The 23,332-nt window shown below is 40.7% G+C and overlaps 2 protein-coding genes across 6 annotated transcripts in view; both read right to left on the reverse strand.

Annotated features, from left to right (window-relative positions):
• Nucleotides 1-11,177, reverse strand: part of LOC112236188 (DENN domain-containing protein 5A) — a 58,662-nt gene extending 47,485 nt beyond the window's left edge. For 2 of the 4 annotated variants that reach the window (XM_042321179.1, XM_042321178.1), the window contains exon 1: nucleotides 10,914-11,177. In XM_042321179.1, coding sequence (XP_042177113.1) covers nucleotides 10,914-11,013 — 100 coding nt within the window. In that variant the 5' untranslated portion in view covers nucleotides 11,014-11,177. The remainder of the gene's footprint in view (nucleotides 1-10,913) is intronic. The other 2 variants (XM_042321180.1, XM_024404775.2) reach the window with 1 other exon arrangement.
• A 4,036-nt stretch (nucleotides 11,178-15,213) lies between these two features.
• LOC112236187 (transmembrane protein 41B) lies at nucleotides 15,214-23,143 on the reverse strand. Of its 2 annotated transcripts, none has more exons than XM_024404773.2 (7): nucleotides 22,873-23,143; nucleotides 21,873-21,990; nucleotides 21,186-21,314; nucleotides 18,336-18,429; nucleotides 18,105-18,209; nucleotides 17,775-17,913; nucleotides 15,214-16,415 (listed from the first exon to the last, which is right to left on the reverse strand). In XM_024404773.2, exons 1-7 carry the CDS (start codon nucleotides 22,973-22,975, stop codon nucleotides 16,246-16,248), a joined length of 858 nt encoding a protein of 285 aa, XP_024260541.1. In that variant the 5' UTR covers nucleotides 22,976-23,143; the 3' UTR covers nucleotides 15,214-16,245. The 2 variants fall into 2 exon arrangements, with proteins under 2 accessions (XP_024260541.1, XP_024260542.1); XM_024404774.2 differs by lacking the exon at nucleotides 22,873-23,143 and adding an exon at nucleotides 22,567-22,659.
• Nucleotides 23,144-23,332: the final 189 nt, after the last annotated feature.

Genomic DNA, 23,332 nt, shown 5'->3' on the forward strand with positions numbered 1-23,332 from the left:
CAGTCATGAACTCTGCCTGGGATGTAAAGGCAGGTTTCCTTATGTGAAGCATTTATTCCAGTTCTGTATGACTTGAGCTTTGACATCCAGAGTCAGGAACTGCAGAGAGGTCTCAAGGCATGTTTGGACCATGCACACCCCATAGTGAATGTATATATACTGTATTCTGAACAAAAATATAAACCCAACATGCAACAATTTCCAAGATTGTACTGAGTTACAGTTCATATGAGGAAATCAGTCAATTGAAATAAATTAATTAGGCCCCAATCTATGAAATTCACATGACTGGGAATACAGCATCTGTTGGTCACAGATACCTTAAATAAAAACAGGCCTCACAATGGGCCTCAGGATCTCGTCATGGTATTTTTGTGCATTCAAATTGCTATTGATAAAAAATGCTTGTTGTCCGTAGCTTATGCCTGCCCATACCATAACCCCACCACCACAGGACACTCTGTTCACAACATTGACATCAGCAAACCGCTCGCCCACACAACGCCATACACATGGTCTGCGATTGTGAAGCCAGTTGGATGTACTGCCAAATTTTCTAAAATGACATTGGAGGCGGCTTATGGTAGAGAAATTAACATTAAATTCTCTGGCAACAGCTCTGGTGGACATTCCTGCAGTCAGCATGCCAATTGCACGCTACTTCAAAAATTGAGACATCTGTGGCATTGTGTTGTATGACAAAACTACACATTTTAGAGTGACCATTTATTGTCCCAGCACAAGGTGCACCTGTGTAATGATCATGCTGTTTAATCAGCTTCTTGATATGCCACTCCTGTCAGGTGGATGGATTATCTTGGCAAATGAGAAAGGCTCATTAACAGGGATGTAAACAAATGTGTGCACAACATTTGAGAGAAATAAGCTTTTTGTGTTTATGGAACATTTCTGGGATCCTTTATTTCAGCTCATGAAATATGGGACCAACACTTTACATATTGCGTTAATATTTTTGTTCAGTGTAGAAATCTGCCTTTTATAATCTCAGAATATAGAGAAGTATTATGTGTATTGCTCAATAAAGGATGGCTTGGCTTCTTTTCAGTATCAACTTCTCGAGTCGAAAAGTGATTTTGAATTACATAAAAGTACAGAAAGGAGAGAGCCAGCCTGGCCATCCGAAATGGCCAACAAGTACCGGAGGGCTAGATTTTTTAAGGGCACACACACTTGTTTCCCCTATTGAATTATACTTCCATGTGTATAACACACTTCAACAGTCATTATTCAATTCCACAGGGTTACAGATTTGCTTAAACACTATTTAGTTAGACACTGTAAGATGCCCGAGGAAACTTCCTTAGGACTTGAGCTCCTTTAAAACACCTATGAATTATTAATAGGCAGCGAATATGAGTGGAGACACACACTGAGCATGTGCGGGGGGCTTTATAGTGATGTCATTCACTGAGGGAATTTCTGTGAAACTCAAGGGATGTTAGATGAATAGTGCGGGGCGGGGGGGGGGGGCTCAGAGCGAGTGTGTGTGGGTTGTGTCAGCTGCCTGTCCCCATGTACTCAGCAGGTCCAAGTTGTAGCCAGCCAATCACGTCGGCCTGGCAGGAGGGCCCCTAATACATATGCTAATCTAGTCTCACCCTGCACCCCAACACTGTCGCATAAAGGAAGGTTTTGTCATCAAGTTTGCCACGTTTTGGCTGCTGCAGCCAGTGATATAACTGCCCCCTGATGGCAAAGTCAGTGTCATGAAAAGATTATAGCATGTGCATGGCATACTAAGGGAGAGAGATATTAGCTGGTTAGTTAAATAGTTTTTTCAAAAATTACATTGTGATCGTGACATGGCAAAAAAATATGAGACCTCTGTCCATGTTGCTTTGGAACGGATCACATTTAATAATTACTAGTCTGTCTTATTGGATATGAAGAGTATTTTCTGGAGATCACACAGCTTTGGACCTTAATAACTTCATCATATTGAATTGAAAAGAAGAAGACAAAGGGAGTTCCATGAAAAAATAAATAAATAACAGTCCCATCTTAAGAGGCTTTGTGCACAAAAATCTATTAAAAATCAAAGAGAAAATGGGAGAGGGGGCAGATGACTATCTTGTCTCTTTGTGGGGGCCACACAAGGAAATGCAGTGCTCTACAGAGGAAAGCTTCAGGCCATGGTTAGGCAGTGGACAGGGAGAGAGTGGGTTTCTGTTCCCCTGTCAGAGCTCATGATCTGGAGGGGCTAATCATGCACTGGTCACAGCACAGAGGCATTCTGAGACAGACAGCTCATCCTCATTCACCTCAGCCTTATCATTTCTACCCTCAGTCCCCATATTCCTAACGTCAACATGTTGACAGTCAGAGCCCCCTTATGAAAGTGAAATATGCTTTTTTACTGACAGCTTTTTCAATTTCTACATCGGAAGACATTTTTTTATACCTCCCCTAGAGAGACTTGAATCATTCTCCTCTAACATGGATGTCCTTTGGCAAGTCACAATGTCTGCTCATTATAGGGGCTTGAACTCTTATAAGAGAACATAGTCAGTACAGTGTTGATACAGAACATTCCTAGGCCTATATCTTCAGGCGGACTCCAGTTCCGGTTCTTAAGACAAATAACCCTCTAAAGGACACATCTGTTTTAAGTCCTGGTGGTGTAACCCAATAAGGGACAGTGTCTTGGAGAAAGATGACGGAGGCTTCCTGTACGGATATATGGGCTCTGTGAGCCAATACAAACATACTGTACAGTGTATCCTCTACACAGATTACAGAAAACTGCCTGAGAAGGACAGGATGAGTGACAGCTGTCAGTTAGGCACAGCTGTTCAATTCACCACTAAAACCTCCTCCTATTTTAAAAAATGTATTTCACCTTTTTTAACCAGGTAGGCTAGTTGAGAACAAGTTCTCATTTGCAACTGCGACCTGGCCAAGATAAAGAAAAGCAGTGTGACATAGACAACAACACATAGTTACACATGGAGTAAACAAACAAGCCAATAACACAAACAAGTCAATGGCACAGTAGAGAAAGGAAAGTCTATATACAGTGTGTGCAAAAGGCATGAGGAGGTAGGCAATAAATAGGCCATAGGAGCGAATAATTACAATTTAACAGATTAACACTAGAGTGATAAATGAGCAGATGATGATGTGCAAGTAGAGATACTGGTGTGCAAAATAGCAGAAAAGTAAATAAAATAAAAACAGTATGGGGATGAGGTAGGTAGATTGGGTGGGCTATTTACAGATGGACTATGTACAGCTGCAGTGATCGGTTAGCTGCTCAGATAGTTGGTGTTTAAAGTTGGTGAGGGAAATAAAAGTCTCCAACTTCAGCGATTTTTGCAATTCGTTCCAGTCACTGGCAGCAGAGAACTGGAAGGAAAGGCGGCCAAATGAGGTGTTGGCTTTGGGGATGATCAGGGAGATATACCTGCTGGAACGTGTGCTATGGGTGGGTGTGGTTTTCGTGACCAGTGAACTGAGATAAGGTGGAGCTTTACCTAGCAAAGACTTATAGATGACCTGGAGCCAGTGGATCTGGCGATGAATATGTAGCGAGGGCCAGCCGACTAGAGCATACAGGTTGCAGTGGTGGGTGGTATAAGGTGATTTGGTAACAAAAATGGATGGCACTGTGATAGACTGCATCCAGTTTGCTGAGTAGAGTGTTGGAAGCTATTTTGTAGATGACATCGCCGAAGTCGAGGATCGGCAGGATTAGAGGTCGACCGATTAATCGTAATGGCCGATTAATTAGGGCCAATTTCAAGTTTTCATAACAATCGGAAATCTGTATTTTTGGGCGCCGATTTCCGATTAATTAAAAAAAAAAATTTAATACCTTTTATTTAACTAGGCAAGTCAGTTAAGAACACATTCTTATTTGCAATGACTGCCTAGGAACTGTGGGTTAACTGCCTTGCTCAGGGGCAGAACGACAGATTTTCACCTTGTCAGCTCAGGGGTTCCAATCTTGCAACCGCACAGTTAACTAGTCCAATGCTCTAACCATTGCACTCCACGAGTAGCCTGCCTGTTACGTGAATGTAGTAGAAGCCAAGGTAAATTGCTAGCTAGCATTAAACTTATCTTATAAAAAAATTATCAATCATAATCACTAGTTATAACTACTGATCCAGTTTAGCAGGCAATATTAACCAGGTGAAATTGTGTCATTTCTCTTGCGTTCATTGCACGCAGAGTCAGGGTATATGCAACAGTTTGGGCTGCCTGGCGCATTGCGAACTAATTTGCCAGAATTTTACATAATTATGACATACATTGAAGGTTGTGCAATGTAACAAGAATATTTAGACTTAGGGATGCCACCCGTTAGATAAAATACCGAACGGTTCCGTATTTCACTGAAATAATAAACGTTTTGTTTTCAATTCGATTCGATGATATTAATGACAAAAGGCTCGTATTTCTGTGTGTTATTATGTTATAATTAAGTCTGATTTGATAGAGCAGTCTGACTGAGCAGCAGCAGGCCCGTAATCATTCATTCAAACAGCACTTTCGTGCGTTTTGCCAGCAGCTCTTCGCAAGCACAGCGCTGTTTATGACTTCAAGCCTATCAGCCTAATGGCTGGTGTAACCAATGTGAAATGGCTAGCTAGTTAGCTGGGTGTGCGCTAATACTGTTTCAAACGTCATTCGCTTTTAGATTTGGAGTAGTTATTCCCCTTGCGCTGCAAGGGCCGCGGCTTTTGTGGAGCGATGGGTAACGATGCTTCGAGTGTGGCTGTTGTCTATGTGTTCCTGGTTCGAGCCCAGGTAGGGGCGAGGAGAGGGACGGAAGCTATACTGTTACACTGGCAATACTATAGTGCCTATAAGAACATCCAATAGTCAAAGGTATATGAAATACAAATGGTATAGAGAGAAATAGTCCTATAAATAATATATTAACTACAACCTAAAACCTCTTACCTTGGAATATTGAAGCCTCATGTTAAAAGGAACCACCAACTTTCATATGTTCTCATGTTCTGAGCAAGGAACTTAAACGTTAGCTTTCTTACATAGCACATATTTTACATGGCACACATTTTTACATGGCACATATTACTTTCTTCTCCAACACTTTGTTTTTGCATTATTTAAACCAAATTGAACATGTTTCATTATTTATTTGAGGCTAAATTGATTTTATTGATGTTTTATATTAAGTTAAAATAAGTGTTCATTCAGTATTGTTGTAATTGTCATTATTAGAAATAATATCGGTATCGGCTTTTTTGGTCCGGTATCAGTATCGGCGTTGAAAAATCATAATCGGTCGATCTCTAGGTAGGATAGTGTCACGACTTCTGCCGAAGTCGTTGCCTCTCCTTGTTCGGGCGGTGCTCGGCGTTCGACGTCACCGGTCTTCTAGCCATCATTGATCCATTTTTAATTTTCCATTGGTTTTGTCTTGTCTTCCCACACACCTGTTTTCAATCCCATTCATTACCTGTTGTGTATTTAACCCTCTCTTTCCCCTCATGTCTTTGTCAGAGATTGTTTATTGTCAGTGTAGTGTTTTTGTTGTATAGGTGCGCGACGGGTCTTCGTACCCATATTTGTTTATGTTCTTTTCCTGTTTAGTGTTATGGAGCATGTTACTATGACATTATTAAAAGACTCCATTTTACACTCCGTTTGACTCTCCTGCGCCTGACTTCCCTGCCACCTATACACATATGCCTGACAGATAGTTTTACTAGGGTAAGTTTGGCGGCATGAGTGAAGGAGGCTTTGTTGCGAAATAGAAAGCCGATTCTAGATTTGATTTCGGATTGGAGATGTTTGATATGAGTCTGGAAGGAGAGTTTACAGTCTAGCCAGACACCTAGGTATTATAGTTGTCCACATATTCTAGGTCGGAACCGTCCGGGGTGGTGATGCTAGTCGGGCAGGCGGGTGCGGGCAGTGAACGGTTGAAAAGCATGCATTTGGTTTTACTAGCGTTTAAGAGCAGTTGGAGGCCACGGAAGGAGTGTTGTATGGCATTGAAGCTCGTTTGGAGGTTAGTTAGCACAGTGTCCAAGGAAGGGCCAGAAGTATACAGAATGGTGTCGTCTGCATCCACTATCATTGGTGGTGATCAGAGAATGGGCTATCTGGAAAACTCCATCCATCCTGACTGCCTGACTTTACCGTTTGAGTCAGAACACAAGCCATGGGATGACCAGTGTGACTCAAACCACTCTGTAAAACTAACAAATCAGCTTGTGTTCACAAGTGACATGAATTGTGGGGTTTCTTGTGATTTCACAAGGCTTCTGCTCACCTGAAGTGAAATTGCCAGATCAGTGTATGGACAAGCCCCTCTTTCTCCAACAAACATCCCAGCAGATTTTGAGGGGTGATAACTGAGCCTGTATCATGGACCACACTACCTTAATTGTGATTCTTAATATTTCTTAAGGTGTCAGCATGCTTCAGTTAGTCTAGTGCCTAGCCAAACTTGGCTAGCTGAACTGAACGAGTGTGCTCGCATACTCCCATAAAAAAAAACACTTGAAAAACAAGAAAAAAGCGGCAATAGTATTTGAGAAGCTGTAGCAAGTCTACACTTCGTTAAAATAGTCCGAATTAATCTAAAATAACTCATGAAATCTGTCATTAGTTTTGACGTTGTTGCAGAGGACATGTTAGCCGCACCATTTTACATCCAACTAAGATGTTTGGTGCAGTATTTCTCAATGAAAAATTTGCATGAAAACAAGTCGTCTCTCATTGAATGACAACAAAGACTTTATTGAAGAGTCCCTACTGTTGACCAATCAACGACGAAGGGGTGTAGATAAAAAAAAGCCTTACGGGTGTCAAATACGAACAAAAACATCACAAAATGTTGTCATGATATATGCACAAACTCTTCCGAGGTGTTTCGGCTGGAAAGTATGCGGACACCATTATTCGACACACTCACCACAGCACAGACTAATTGCATAGAGACTGCAGCTCGAAGCTTGCTCAGTCCACTAAGCACATGACACCCATAATCTCCTCTGATTGGTCAGTGAGAGCAGCTTGTGCTGGGCTGTCTATTTGCTGTGTGCACATGAGTCCTTCAGTCTGCCAGGAAGAAGAAGAGCTCCTCGACTCACCGTTGCTACCGTATATGAAGCAGCTCTGCTAGTGCTAACTGGGTCTCAGCAGCCTGAGAACAAGAGGGGCAGCAGGAAGTTCATACCGAGAACACATAGCCTGCACACAGCAGGAACCGTACTGCTGGCAGTATCTCCACAGAGTATAGTTGTGGTGGAGGGCGTTATCAAGAGATACCAAAATAGCTGCATGAGAAAGCATTCATGTAACTATCCAAAGGCCTTGTTTCTCGAAGAGGATACATACTCCCTAAGAGGATACATACTCCATGGATCTCTACTGTAGAGAGATAGGGAGAGGTGCTTTTCCAATGAGACTTATGTGTTTCCATCAGGAGTGTAACACTTAAGACTTGTAACGAGCAGAACCAACAACCTCTGCATCATCAAGACAGTTGCCTTGTGAGAAGGTGTTAAAAGGCCACAGTAGCCATTGTTATGTAAATTAAAATTAAAAGTACCCTAGGCTTGGCCCCAAGTCAGAGAAGGTCTGCAAGAGCTATGCCCAGTGAGACCCGGGGGGTGGCTTGCGTAGATGGAAACAGAAAAGTCTGAGCCTTTTTGGTAAAACAGTAAGGTAAATCTTCAGTGGAAATGTGCGAATGGTATATTTGTTTGCAGACCATGACAGTGGACTAGTAGGGAGAGGAGATGGGAAGTAGAGGTTAGGGGAGATGGGGGGAGTGACATAAGGACCAGGGGGATGGTTGAAAATCACAATTTGTGGTGAGCAATTGATTCAGAAATAAACTGTAAAGCTTTCAGAGGGGCAGTAGTGTATGTGTCCACACTCTGTCACGAGCCAGTCTCTGCAGTCAGTCGGTGAGCAGCAGAACAGAGGCCAGGCTGTAGGAAGCTTAGACACCTTAACCCTGCTTATCTACTCACTAGTCAATCACGACACCTCACCACATCAGAGCTTTAGGAAGGCCAACGCTAACAGCCGTGTGTGTACAGCTGGAGGAGATTCACAAATATACTCACAGGGATGAACTTTTCACAGACATTCCTACAATGTCTCAGTGACGTGGCAACACCCCATACAGAGTTGTACACTCACAACATTGCTAGTGTATTGTCTGCTTGCTACGACATTGCAGTAACATTGTAATAGCGTTTTTTTTTGTCAGCTAGTAAGATCTAGCTAAAAAAGCAGAAGGGAAAATGTGATGTATTGTAATCCTCTCTGATTAGACAAGATGCTCCCTAACCATTATAACCTACCCCGTTGATCCTTGACCACAATGAGGAAGGTTACATTAGGGTCTGGCCCTAGGCAGTCTTCACTATTCAAAATCCCCGCCAGGCATGCAGTCACTTCCTATTCGCTGATCCAATCTTACAAGAGAAGGAATCCTGGAAGCATATCATTCTAAACATATTCTACATAAAACACACAGCTTGAGATATCTGATAGGCCAACAGCTTTAATTCCTTAGATGTGGCTGACAGACTCAGGAAACTGTCTGTAACAAGCATGTCTAATAAGAGCCTATCGTACCATTACACCAAACCGTGGTACAAGTCTCAGCAGTGCACTCATGGCCCTGGAACTATGCATGGAATGGCAAAGAGGACAAATTCCTCATCCCATATCAACTCAGCCAACAGCACCCTTAGCCACCAAAAAGGCTTTCCATTGTCTGAGTGAGTCACTACAGGAGAAAACATGAAGGCCAAGTATGGAACCTACAGGATAACCTATAGTCTTCCACAGTCTAGTCTCTGGTCAGACGACCACCATTATTTGTCTAATTCACTCTTCCTAGATTGACGAATTACTGAATGACATGCAATCTCCTGCTGAACACCTCAGTGACCTTTAACTTTCACCAGCTGGTCTCTATCTCATTAGAAAGGCAGGTACTGGAGGAGAGGAGACAATCATGATAAGAATCTGAATAGCATAATTCTCTCTAGATAAACAACAGAGAAGTGAACACCTCTTTGACTGATTCTTGTAAAAGATTCTACTTCCACTTTTACACTGAGAGGAAGGTGACGTGTCTTTGCGACGAACTTAAAATTTTAAAAAACTAATTCAAATACTGTTAATAATTTATCTCATCAGATGTGTTAAGTAAATTTGCATAAGAGAGATCTTGTGCGTGTGTTATCTAAAGATGTGTCCATCCCTCCTGCAAAAAAATGGCCCTTGATGATAAGTAGAACCTTAGGCCTATGTTTAGTGAATTGAGAGACATGCTAGGGTGGTGCCACTCACAAACCAGTGAGTTGTGTATGTTTTTTATTACTGCAGTTCAAGGTCTTCTCTTTGCCTACATTATACCTCATTATTGTAAAATTAGGATACTTTATGAGGGGAAACTGTACAGTCAAGGCACAGGATGCATGCTCATTGTGTTTGTTGAACTATACAAGGGTTTGTTCTTTCCAGAGAGCCTCCAGAAACAAGTCACAGAGGTAGAGAGCAACTAATGACATCTCATGAGACACACACACACACAAAAAATAAAATTATGCTGACTCATGATTGAGACCACCTGCGAGACTAACAAAAATGTCTCAGCAGTATAATAAATCATTGTTCTGATTTGTACATATTCATAAACAGGAGGTGATGTTTACAGAAGAAAACTTTAGGGCTTGATTGTAAAGTAACAGTTGAGTTTAGGGAAATGCACATACTTACAAAGCCTTAGACCTTAGGCTACCCCAAAAAATAATGTAGCCTGACTTGTCCTTTGAAAACAATGTCCTAGATTCTACAAGTTCCTTCCCTAAACATGATTGTTGTTGACAAGAAAACCAAGATCAGCATCTTCAGGTACACCCACACCAGTTTCACTTCTTTTCAAACTCATACACAACTAACCCACCACCCTGAGCTCAGGAAGAGTTCACTTTCTCCCCCCCCCCCACACACACAACTGCTTTATGTAACATACCATCTTCATCTCCCCCAGAGACCCATGGCACTCTGAAGAAACAGCAGGCCCTCTCAGTCTAATAATGACATCATCCTATCATATTCAGCGTTCTGCCCCCCCAGGGAGAACCTTATGGTCCTTGATACCCCCAGTTTCACTCTGTTTTCTGCACTCTGCTTTCTGCCATGCATTGATCAATTAATTTAAATCTATCATTGAGGGTAAGTGTGTAAGAAGGCAGTGGAGAATCAATCAAATCGTTCAGATGTGATAAACAACTAAGAAATCATATGTGCTTCTTGGATGTAGCTATTTTTGGCCTAACCTGCTTGTATATATATGCTGGTTTATACATTTGTAATTACCATTGACCGTATGGGGATAGGTGAAACATCCCTATTATTTACAAATTGTAGAAATAGAAACATGTCTTATTCTGGTGAGGTCTGAAACACCCAATCAAGGTCAGTGATCTACATATGTAAATGTGTGTCTGTCCTGTTTTTGACCACTCAATGAGTGCTGGCTATACTCAGGAGGAGATTAATCCATGAACAATTTTTCGTTGTCTTCAATTACAGCTGGGCTATGGAACATCGACGGCCTACAGTTCTCGAGCATTTCAAGATAACAACATTTATTGGAATAATCCATTCTAAACGAATAAACGTAACGTTATAACATAAAATGGAAAAGTAGACTATAGTAACTTGTATGAACAACACTGGTGTGCCGTCCTACTTATTGATGTACACAGTATTACCAGTTTTCATCCTCATTATAAATAAACTGTCATGTTTTTATTGTTCTAAACATTAATATAATATTGTACTCTAAAATCTATATAAAAGAAACATAAACTAGGAAAGACATTATATACCATGCAGAATTATTCCTATTGGTTCATTAGCCCGTTCCCGACACTTACCGGACAGTTCATCTGGTTCAAGCCCGCTTTCAGTGTCAAGTCCGCAGATAACAAAATAATCTGCGAATCGACATGAATTCGAGCTGAAGCCGGTGGTCATTTTGAGACTGGTCCCGTGGTACCTTTTTCCTCTGCTTTGTCAGTTGGGTGCATATTAAATGATCGCGTAGTGTTTTCGCGCAGCCATCGTGGATGTACTGCAAAGCCTGAAAATCAGAACAGAATGCCAGCCGAAATGCATTATGGGTCTTCAAGTACAGCTGTTTTCATCGGTCTCAGATCTTCTCAACCCCTTGCATTACCGCTGCGTAGAGGGAACACACTGAGCATGTGCGAACTCCTTACGGATTACGTTATGCACTTAACCCTTCAGTTCCTGAGTTAAGGATTGATCTTGTAAAATGCGCTCCTTTATAATAATAATGCTATAGTATTGAAGCATTCAATAGGCCTTATTGCACATATAATGAACCTGAGACATAGTATTCTTACTCCACTGTAGCCAAGACCATCCAGTGTACAACTGAATGCAGACTTTAATTTCACCAATTTAGCCTGAACAATTGTATTCATGTAATACACATGTAATACCATAGTTGTAATACACATACGGTAATAGGTATTCTATTTGAGTATTCAAAGCACAGATAAGGAGAAGTAGATGTCAGAAACAGGAAAAACATGTAAAATAAACGTTGCCTGATGCACAATTTTGAATATATTTCATTAAATCATAAGAAAAATGTTGTCCTACTTTAAAAAACGTTAAAGTCAAATAAGTCAAAGCAACTGTGGGGCTGAACACTGTAGACATGTACAAAGAGCTTCACCATGTGGTAAAATGTGACGGTAAAAACATGCAGATGTCAGAAACAGGAAAAACATGTAAAATAAACGTTGCCTGATGCACAATTTTGAATATATTTCATTAAATCAGAAGAAAAATGTTGTCCTACTTGATAAAAAGTTAAAGTCAAATAAGTCAAAGCAACTGTGGGGGTGAACTCTGTAGACATGTACAAAGAGCTCCACCATGTGGTAAAATGTGACGGTAAAAACATGCAGAACTTTGCCATTAGATTCACATTCTCATATTCCAATCATTTTCTCATAGACAGTGAGAAAAAAAAAGTACAGAATATTTTTTATGATTTCAAAATAAATATGTTAATAATAAACCAACATTCATTAGCTTGGACAAAAAGATGTACAATAATTAATTTAATTTACAAACACAGGTCATATTGCAATACATTATCAGTTTGCACAACTTAATACTGTAAAGATCCCAAGTGTAATGAATGGAAACACACCAAGAATCATCCAAGCCAGCGCAGATATTCTCAATATTCTCCGCATGAAATCAACAAATGTTGGAAAGTTGTAATAAGAAACATGTGTAACACCTTAATATTGCAGTGATCTTTAAAAATGGGATAAAATTACTGGGGACTTTTAAACAGTTTTTGCAAATATGTATCAATTAATTTCCAGAAATGACGTCTGATATGAAATTGGGTGAAGAAATAATAATGTGATAGTAATAAGGGCAAAGGAACAAAATATTCTTATTTATTAAACCCAAAAACAGCTTTCATAAGAGCACACACTTTGTATTGACTGAACAGCTACAGGATCTCCCATCGGGCTTGATCCCTCTGAAAACTACTGTAGTGCAATCAAGATGAGGTAATGATGCAACCTCTATGAACTACAAAAAGGTGAAGCCCAAATTTCAAACAACAAGAACAATAACACAACAAAATCACATGAAACAGGTCATGAAATTGATGGGTAACAGCGGGATTGGGATACAGTAGGGCTGTTTTTACACAGGCAGAACAGTTAGGATCTTTTGACCAATTATTGGCAAAAGAGCTGATCGATCAAAACACCAATTAGTGGTAAAAAAAAATATCAGAATTTGGCTGGATGTGTCAACACAGCAAAAGTGGCCATTATGAAGCACTTAGCCTGCTTTTATACAGGCAGCCTAATTCTGATCTATTTTTTAACTAATTAGTCTTTTGACCAATCAGATCAGCTCAGAGAAAAGCTCTAATGTGACTGGTCAAAAGACCAATGAGTGGGAGAAAAAAATTAATTAAGCTGCCTGTGTAAACACAGCCTTAGATATGCTAAGTGGCCACACAAATTAATTCAGGTAATTAAATACTAACAAATGAGATGTATTTTCTCATGGTCAGAAAGGGTTTCTATAGTGGATTAAAACGCTGATCCAAGTAAGATCGTTAATAATCCAAATATAAAAAATGATTCCTCACTTTTTAAAATCAATTTTCATAAATAATGAGTGATTTCAGATGCAGAGAAGATTGGACAGTGCTTGAGACATGGACTTTGAAGAAACATCAACAGTAAGACTGCCCAAGCGCACATTCACTGCATCAACCTCTAGACACAACCAGAAGGTTTCACAGCAGCAGAGAATTCATATAATGGCATCAGGTAAGGCTAAATAAAAATCACTCCAATCACATCAAAGCACCCAAACTATAGTACAAATTAGGCATCACACCAACAGATACATACAGGTTGGATTCTAAGAAATATATAGTCCCTTAAGAAAGTATTCACACCCCTTGACTCTTTTTCACATTTTCTTGTGTTGCAGCCTGAATTTAAAATGTATTCAATTTAGATTTTTTGTCACTGCCCTTCATAAAATACCCCATCATGTCAAAGTGGAATTATGTTTTTAGAAATGTTTACAAACTAATAAAAAAAGAAAAGCTGAATAGTCTTGAGTCAATAAGTATTCACCACCTTTGTTATGGTAAGCCTAAATAAGTTCAGGAGTAAAAATGTGCTCAACAAGTCACAATAAGTTGCATGAGCTCACTCTGTGTGCAATAATAGTGTTTAACATGATTTTATTTATAACTACCTCAACTCTGTACCCCACACATACATATAATTAAGGTCCCTGAATTGAGTGAATTTCAAACGCAGATTCAACCACAAAGCCCAGGGAGGTTTTCCAATGCCTCACAAAGGGCATCTATTGATAGGTATATGTGTTATAAAAATAAATAAATAAAAGACGTTGAATATCCCTTTGAGCATGGTGAAGATCTTACACTTTGGATGGTGTAAAGGAAGGAAGGAAAACGCTCAGGGATTTCACAATGAGTTTAATGGCTATGATAAGAGAAAACTGAGATGGATCAACAACATTGTAGTTACTCCACAATACTAACCTAATTGACAGAGTGAAAAGAGGGAAACCTATACAGAATAAAATATTTTAAAACATGTATCCTGTTTGCAATAAGGCACGAACGTAAAACTACAAAAAAATGTGGAAAAGAAATTAACGTTATGTTCTGGATAAAAAATCATTATGTTTGGGACAAATCCAAACATCATCGCTGAGTGCCACTTCATATTTTCAAGCATGGTGGTGGCTGCATCATGTTATGTGTATGATTGTTATTAGCAAGGACTAGGGAGTTCATGATCAAAAGAAACAGAATAGAGAAAAGCATAGGTAAAATCCTATAGGAAAACCTTGTTCAGTCTGTTTTCCAACAGACACTGTGAGACAAATTCACCTTTCAGCAGGACAATAACCTAAAACAAGGCCAAATATACACTGGAGTTACTAAACCAAGACAACATTTAATGTTTCTGAGTGGCCTAGTTACAGTTTTCACTTAAAGCTCGCCGCTTGGAGTCTGGAGCACTGGAAACGCATACTCTGAAGTGATCAATCACGCATCAATATCTGACAGTCCGACAGATGGGTTTGGCGGATGCCAGGAGAACATTACCTGCCCCAATGCAACTGTGCGTTTGGTGGAGGAGGAATAATGGTCTGGGTCTGTTTTCCATGGTTTGGGCTAGGTCCCTTAGTTCCAGTGAAGTGAAATCTTAACACTACAGCATACAATGACATTCTAGACGATTCTATGCTTCCAACTTTGTGGCAACAGCGATGGGAAAGTCCTTTCTTGTTTCAGCATGACAATGCCCCTGTGCACAAAGCGAGGTCCATACAGAAATGATTTGTCGCGATCGGTGTTGAAGAACTTGACTGGCCTGCACAGAGCCCTGACCTCAACCCCATTAACCACCTTTGGGATTAATTGGAACACCGACTGCAGCAAAGGGGGGACCAACTCTATATTAACGCCCATGATTTTGGAATGAGATCTTCGACGAGCAGATGTCCACATACTTTTGGTCATGTAGCGTATATTAGTGTTTTATTTTTACAAATGTTTGAATTTTTCTTCCACTTTGACAGAGTATTTTGTGTAGATCATTGACAAAAATATTACAATTAAATCCATTTTAATCCCACTTTGTAACACAACAAAATTATGAAAAAGTCAAGGGGTGCGACTACTTTCTGAAGGCACTGTACATGAAGTAGCAGTGTGAAATCACTAACACCTGGGAAAAGCATGAACAACCAAAAATCAAATTGGTAACTTTGCAAAGGGCACTGCTGGGTCATCCACTACTGCATTTCTCAACTGGCAGAACATTTGGACTGGTGACACACGAGGGAGAGCACAAAGGCAGAGAGGGAGTCTCAGCACCATTAGTAGAACAAATATAAAATAATATTATACAAAACACTAGTTTTCAATACTTGATATGCCGTTTCATATGTTTACTGATAGGCTCAACAAAAGCATCAAGAGTTTCATATTTATCTTACTATGTGTTCATATGCATATTTTTCATGTCAACATTGATGGCACACAGATCATTTTAGGGTGGTGTGTTAACAATATCTTGAAATGATAGAACATTCTAAATGATTTAATATGCTCACATTCTAACCAGTGTATAAAACATTCATAACAATAGTCCTAAAATGTTGTGAAAATCAAAAACACTAAACTGCGACTCTGATCAGTATTGCTTTGACGTCACCCATATCACACAGGTTAAGAGATTAAATCAATTCAAAACATGGTTCAAGAAATACAAAGGAGGGAAGTGTAGCTTGAACTTGTGAGAACAATTGTGATTAAAACAATAAAGACAGATGCCTGATGTTTTCTGTATCCTTCCTTAAATCGTTTTACAGGCAAGCAACATTTAACAAAAATGGGAGAACAAACCCGAGGATGAGCAGAGGCCAGTTAGTCCTTTGTAGAGCACAAAGTTGAGGTGGCCACCACCACATGTTTTGGACACAGGAGTCAGGGTTGGGCCAACAGCAATGTTTCCACAGCAACCTCAGCAGGTGTGTGGGACAGCAACAGGCAGGACTATGTGAGTGACAGCGGGGTGTACCATTCCTGAGCCAAGGGATGGGCTGGGGGATCAGGCAGGCAGATGAGTTGTCTCGGGCCTACTCCATCTTCTGCTGCAGTTTCTTCTGGAAGCAGACAGGCAGGATAGAGAGTATGGCCAGGACACCTAGCACAATCAGAGAGTTCCAGGACACTGCCTCCCCAGCTGTCGTCAGTTTGTACAGTGTTGTACCAGCGTTGATCGCCACGAAGGACGGTGGGGCCACTCCTGACAGTCAGAGATAAGGGAGGAAGTCAGTATTGTAAGACACACAACACATAGCTAAGGCATTCCTAGTCAATCACCAAATATTTATGTTGAAAAGCCAGCGAATTATAAAGGCTTGCGCTCCTTTAAAAAAAAATTAAATATCGTGTTGAGCTGTTGACCGTAGATGCATTTGATTCAAAAGCCCTGCGCACCGGGTAAGCAAAGTGTTCCTTTTTAACCATTTTGTCTGAAGAGAAACTCCGTCTACCCGGACGACCGGCAAATATGAGACAAAATCGAGTGCATCTAGAGCGCTGCCCAATCGGATAGCTCAAATCACCGCGGCTGCAGAATTCCATAACCCTGGCTACAGCTAAATTTAATAGGCTACTAGCCTATGTAAGATTGAATAACTTTTAAAACCATGATCACAGAGAGACTGTCAGCGAATACAGCAAAGAGCTGCTGTTTTTATGAGTGAGTGCATGTTTAAGTTTATATTCAGCGCTGTCACTGTTTTTATTCAACACTATTATAAAACTCCCTTCTCCGTACTTCCGCTCAGGTTCAGCTGCAAGGTTCAGAGTAGCCAAGTATCGATAGCCCTGCGTTTTATTTTTATTAGCAGCTCGTCGTGTCGATTTTAATATCAAGGAACCTTTTACATTCTCTGGTCATAGGAACAACATGAATTTGTGCATGAGGCAGATGCGGTATGACTCGAGTTTCGCCCTTAGGTGGAAGAGTGTGTCCCCTCTCTCTGGTCAGTCTTACCGGAGGAAAGGAAGGAGAGAGCAGCTACCGTGAGAGGCGGTTGGGAAAAATCGTTTTGACCGGTCATCCAACTCGGAAACTCTGGCATCTTTCCAAAGTTCTGACTTTTCGAGCTGAAGATCACTAAAGTCGTGATTTGACCTTGTTGACCATCAGACGCAGGTACCATCAGTCCAGTAAAATCTAAAAGCGATTTATTTAAATTCATGCTCCACAGTGCCTCACAAGTGCTAAACCAACTAATCTCTTTTGTTATCAAAGCTCGAGTTTTGAAATATAATATGGTCTGAGATTAACAATATTGGCAGGCCAATCATATAGCCAATATGCTGTGATAATGTGTTAGGCCTACTGCCCAATCCTCATTCCTACAAAACTGTTTGTGTGAGATTAATGTAAAAAATAAATAAAAAATCTGAGCAGTAGACCTCAAGCTTGCTTTTTGACTGCAAAAGTGATCTTGACTCAGAAAAGTTTGGTGACCACTGTATTAAATGGTATGAGAGATTCAAAAATAGCTCAGCAATAAAGAAAATGCAGCACTATCAACACTTGTTTTCTACTGAGAAGGAAATACTGGAGTTTGATATATCATAGCCTTACCAAAGAAAGTACCAAGGAAGAAGAACCCCAAAGGCACATTGATGATGGGTGAGGTGATGTTGATGAACCAGTTGGGGAGAAAGGGAGTGATCCTCAGAAATATGATGTAATTGATGAGATGATCTCTGTGCTTGTCAACCTGCGATTGAAAACAGATAGCAGAACCTGTCATTCACAGAAAGGCTTGGAGGCTACTAGCCCCCTACTAAGACTCGACTGTTCTGTGGGTGTTACTAAATTGTTAAAAGTTTGCTTGTACTCTCATATCAACAACTTCCTATATTGTTCACGTACCAAATCAACCTGTTTTTCCTTCCAAAAAGGTCTTACCTGCTGGGACCATTTCTGGACTCTCTCTGTCAGGTATCTGTAGACCACTGGTCGCCCCACTAGATAAGACAGCATGTAGCAGAAGGAAGCCCCCAGGCCAGAGCACTGGGAAACAGTGACAGAGGCAGTACATTTTGTAAACCGAGACTGGTTTACAGAGTCAAAGTACATTTTGGAAATCTCCACCACTATTATTAGTCATAGTTCTCCTTGTGTTAATAGTATACTCACCAGGCAGACGAGGAAAAGAGCCAGGGGGAAGGGGTAGAGATAACCAGACAGGATACTGAGGAAGATGGATCCAGGGATCGCAAATGTCTGGAGGCTGAGTCAGTAGCGTCAAGGAATACAGCTCAAGGGTTGAACACACAGCAGTATGTGCACACACATTTGTGGATGCAGTCACAAAATTAACACTAAACAAAAATATAAAAACGCAAGATGCAACAATTCATAATATTTTGTGGCCTGAGGAATGTTGTCCCACTCCTCTTCAATGACTGTGTGAAGTTGCTGGATATTGGCAGGAACTGAAACATGCTGTCGTACACATAAATCCAGAGCATCCCAAACATGCTCAATGGGTGACATATCTGGTGAGTATGCAGGCCATGGAAGAACTGACACATTTTAAAATTCCAGGAATTGTGTACAGATCCTTGCGACATGGGGCCTTCCATTATCATGCTGGAACATGAGGTGATGGCGACAGATGAATGGCACGACAATGGGTCTCAGGATCTCGTCACGGTATCTATCTCTGTGCATTCAAATTGCCATCAATAAAATGTAATTGTTTTAGTTTTCCGTAGTTTATGCCTGCCCATAGCATAACTTCACCGCTACCATGGGGCACTCTGTTCACAACGTTGACTTCAGGAAACCGCTCGGCCACACAACACCATACATGCTGTCTGCCATCTGCCCAGTACAGTTGAAACTGGGAGTCAACCGTGAAGAGCACCCTTCTCCAGCATGCCAGTGACCCTCGAATGTGAGCATTTGTCCACTGAAGTCGGTTACAACAACGAACTGCAGTCAAGTCAAGACCCTGGTGAGAACGACAAGCACGCAGATGAGCTTCCCTGAGACATAATTTCTGCACAAACTGTCAGAAGCTTCTGTTGTGCAAAGCCACTGTTTCATCAGCTATCCGGGTGGCTGGTCTCAGATGATCCCGCAGGTGAAGAAGCCGGGTGTGGAGGTCCTGGGCTGGCGTGGTTACATGTGGTCTGCGGTTGGGAGGCAGGTTGGACGTACTGCCAAATTCTCTAAAATGACATTGGAGGCAGCTTACGGTAGAGAAATTAATATTAAATTCTCTGGCAACAGCTCTGGTGGACATTGCTGCAGTCAGCATGCCAATTGCATGCTCCTTCAACCTGAGACATCTGTGGCATTGGGTTGTGTGACAAAGCTACACATTTTAGAGTGAACTTTTATTGTCCCCAGCACAAGGTGCACCTGTGTATTGATCATGCTGTTTAATCAGATTATTGATGCCACACCTGTCAGGTGGATGGATTATCTTGGCAAAGGAGAAATCCTCACTAACAGGGATGTAAACAAATTTGGGCACAAAATGAGAGAAATAAGATTTTTGTGCATATGGAACATTTCAGAGATCTTTTATTCAGCTCATGAAACATGGGACCAACACTTGAAATGTTGCGTTTCTATTTTTGTTCAGTATTGTTAAAACATACTCCACTGTAGTAGCATACAGTACAAGTTTATTATAGATCTGGCTGCAGGACTAATTTGTGCAGAAGTATCCTCTATAAAAGAGGAGAAAAACATGGTCCTATGCATGTTATGGTACCACCTCATATGTAAACATCATCCATATTGAGAGCACATTTATTTTGATGAATATGAATTAACACTACACCGTACGAACTATGAATACAAATGCAGTATCATGTCTCATGTCTCCTTCCGCTAGTTTACTTAATCTCTTTCCCCTCTACTCTCTAGGAACATGTTAATGCATAGTGTCTGTGCTCTGACCAGTATGTGCTAACAGCACAAGGACTGGACCAGCTGACCAGGCCCCAGACACTGTCTGGGACGTGTTGTCTTGTAGTTTTACTGGTAACGTTGCTGACCTTCACCATGTTGTGGGCAAAGCATTTCTCACACAGGATATCAAACATTTATTTACCAGTAAAACTACAAGGCAACACATCCCAGACAGTGGCTGAGGCCTGGTCAGCTGGTCCAGTCCTTGTGCTGTTAGCACATACTGGCCAGAGCACAGACACTATGCATTAATATGTGCCAAGACAGTGGAGGGGAAAGAGAATAGGAAAACTAGCAGAGGAAGCAGGGTAGAAAACATGTTCATACTGTGCAGTGTTAATTCATATTCTTCATAAAATGTGCTCTGAAGATGGGTGATGTTTACATATGAGGTGGGACCATAACATGCATAGGACCATGTTTTTCTCCTCCTTTATAGCGGATAATTCTATCTGGCCGTAATGTCTGTCTGAAGTGCAATTGGCAAATCTGGAACAGAGTTTCTATTGCAAATAGCTGTGGATGGAAAGGAAGTCCTTAGAACCTACTGTACTGATAAAGTTGAACTAAGTTTAACTGCATGTCCATGTCTGCATTCATCTGTTAATCTGTCTTCTCCGGTCAGAAAATGAAGGAAAATGTACTGCACTCTGTGGTTGTTGTGAACACACAAGAATCACCTGAATTAATACTCAAGGATCAAAGCCCACTGTACTCCCACCTCCTACTTCTCCATTCATTATCCAGAGGCAAGCCCATGCCTTTACTATGACCTTGGCTTGGCTGGCTGCTTTGTTCAAAGGAAATAATGAATGAGAGGTCACCAAGCAGGCGAGAGAAAGGTAGGGGAGATTAGGGATGATGCAATCAACAGGCCCATCACAGAGTAACAAAAGCCTGTCTTGGCCCGCTTCCCAGTCTGTCGCTCTCCTCTGCTGACCCACTGGATTACATAGGGGGCCTCGCAGACATGATGCATGTTGAAACAGCTAATAAGTATGTAACTCAATCCTCCAAACGTTAACAACTTTGCAACACATTTACTACCCAAAAGGATACAAGATATAGGTGGTAAAGTAGGCTACTAACACTTGGGTGTAGTAGGTGTCCTTATATTTGGAAAGTACAGTGCCCAAGGCTTTGGCATCATCCATATCTTTGGGGATTTTAATAGTAGCCATCTCATCACTGAAATGAAAAAATGTGTATATCAATTCACCATCATACAATGTTGTGGATAAATAAAAATGTGTGAATCTGTGTGCAAGGGCTTTGACACTTACAGAAACAGAAATTAAAACGTGACTGTCTCTATTGGAGTGTGACATACTAGGCTGTAGACATTTTAAATCAAATGGTTCTCATCATTAGCTGTGATAATCATTGATAACAGGCTCCTCCTATATATCTGTAATAGTCATATTTCCAAACAGCCTTTACATGGTGATACTTTCTTTGTTCTCTATTCGGACGTCCCAGGTGTCTTCTAAACTCTGATGGCTAGTTGCAGGGGAATGTTTGAATTGAGAAAATACTCTGTTATAAAATCATATCCATTTCCGCTCCTTAAAATAATCCATCAACGGTTATAACAGCTAATGATGAGAACCATTTTAATGAAATTATTTAACTTGGCTGGTGAATGCCATTTGGTAGGCTGTTTCACAAAAGTTACAAATGTTATACAAAAGTAACTCTCTAAACATGAGTCTGCTTGCTGGAAAGATAAATGCAAAGAACAATTACTCGTTGAGCTCTGGGAAATTCCTGTACACTAGGTACATGACAGAAGCAGCGCAGGTGAAGACAGACAGCAGGATGAGGAGAGACATGCGAGCTGAGCCCCCTCCAGTGTATTGAGTCTCTGTGGAGAGGGGAGTAGCTAAGTTATATAACACACACAGTCAGCAAATTAAAAATATCTTGATAAGCCTCTATTCTTCTGTAACAACAGCAGTAAGCCTCATGTAATGTCTTGCTTCACTTTGCATCACTTGTTGTTCTAGTTCCTGGTTGATTTCCCCAGAGTACATGAAGCATGCTATGTAGTCAAACCATTCAAGATATATAATCCTTGAAACTGACTACATATGTTCCTCATCAAAGTTAGAATACATCTGCCTATGTTATCACATGACTCCAAGCTTATGTTTTTTTAAATAAAAAGGTTAAACAAATTTAAAAAGTATAAATAAGGTGTGTATTGTGTAACATCCTGTTATGATAATTGTGTTGCTCCATCTATATAAGAATAACATTACATGGTTAGCCTACTAATATTTTCCTGACTTCATCCAAGTAGTTCTGTCATTGACACTGATTAACACTAGTAACTTAATGTCAAACTGGGTATGGCCCCTGACAGTGGCTGGATAGATAGCAAGCTACTAAGTTACTAACCTGATCATGTGAATTTCAACCAAATATAATGGTAACTAACCCATTTTGTCTGTGCTTCAACTCCGTCATACCACCACCAGCCTTGAAAGCAAGTAACTTCTGAATCTTGATAATCAGCTGTTAATAACGTTAGTTAGCTAACGCTGACTGACAACAGCATATCCGCATTTCACAATCATCTGGCTAGTTATCAAGCTGGCTAGCAACATTATTTAACGAGACGTTTACCACATCATATAAACAGTAATGTATCTTAACGTTAGCTAATCAATTAGAAGAACACAAGTAAATTAGCTAGCTATACTAGCCAGTTAGCCGGGATAGCAACGTCGTTATCTATACATACCTTTGAGGGTTTGTGCCTCGTTAAATGTTGTCTTCGGTTCCTCGTGTAACGTTACTGACGAAACACTATCGGCCTCTCGTCTTTCTCTTCGTTTCTTGGCCATGTCCGCTTATTAAATTAAGATATCGATCTAGCTACACCGACCTCGGGTGTAATACAGCGGGCTTCTGTCAAAGTTGAAAGTAAGAGACGAGAGACCGCTTTGCCAACCGGCGACCAGCAAATTGACACATTCCCACAACCTTTCACCTTTTCTGAGTTTGTTTCTCTACCTTTTCCCCACAGTGCCACCATGGGGCACCATGCATTTCCAAAACAATGTTACAGCAGCACAGAGTTTAGTGTTTATATAGTATATTATTGTCGTTTTTACAGTAGCAGTAATATTATTGGCTTTCATTTTTGTGACTAAGTTGTTGGTTGGTTGTTCTGATGTTATGATGTCATCCAAATCATCATG

Source organism: Oncorhynchus tshawytscha, linkage group LG04, assembly GCF_018296145.1.
Source record: "Oncorhynchus tshawytscha isolate Ot180627B linkage group LG04, Otsh_v2.0, whole genome shotgun sequence".
NCBI classification, from domain to species: Eukaryota; Metazoa; Chordata; class Actinopteri; order Salmoniformes; family Salmonidae; genus Oncorhynchus; species Oncorhynchus tshawytscha.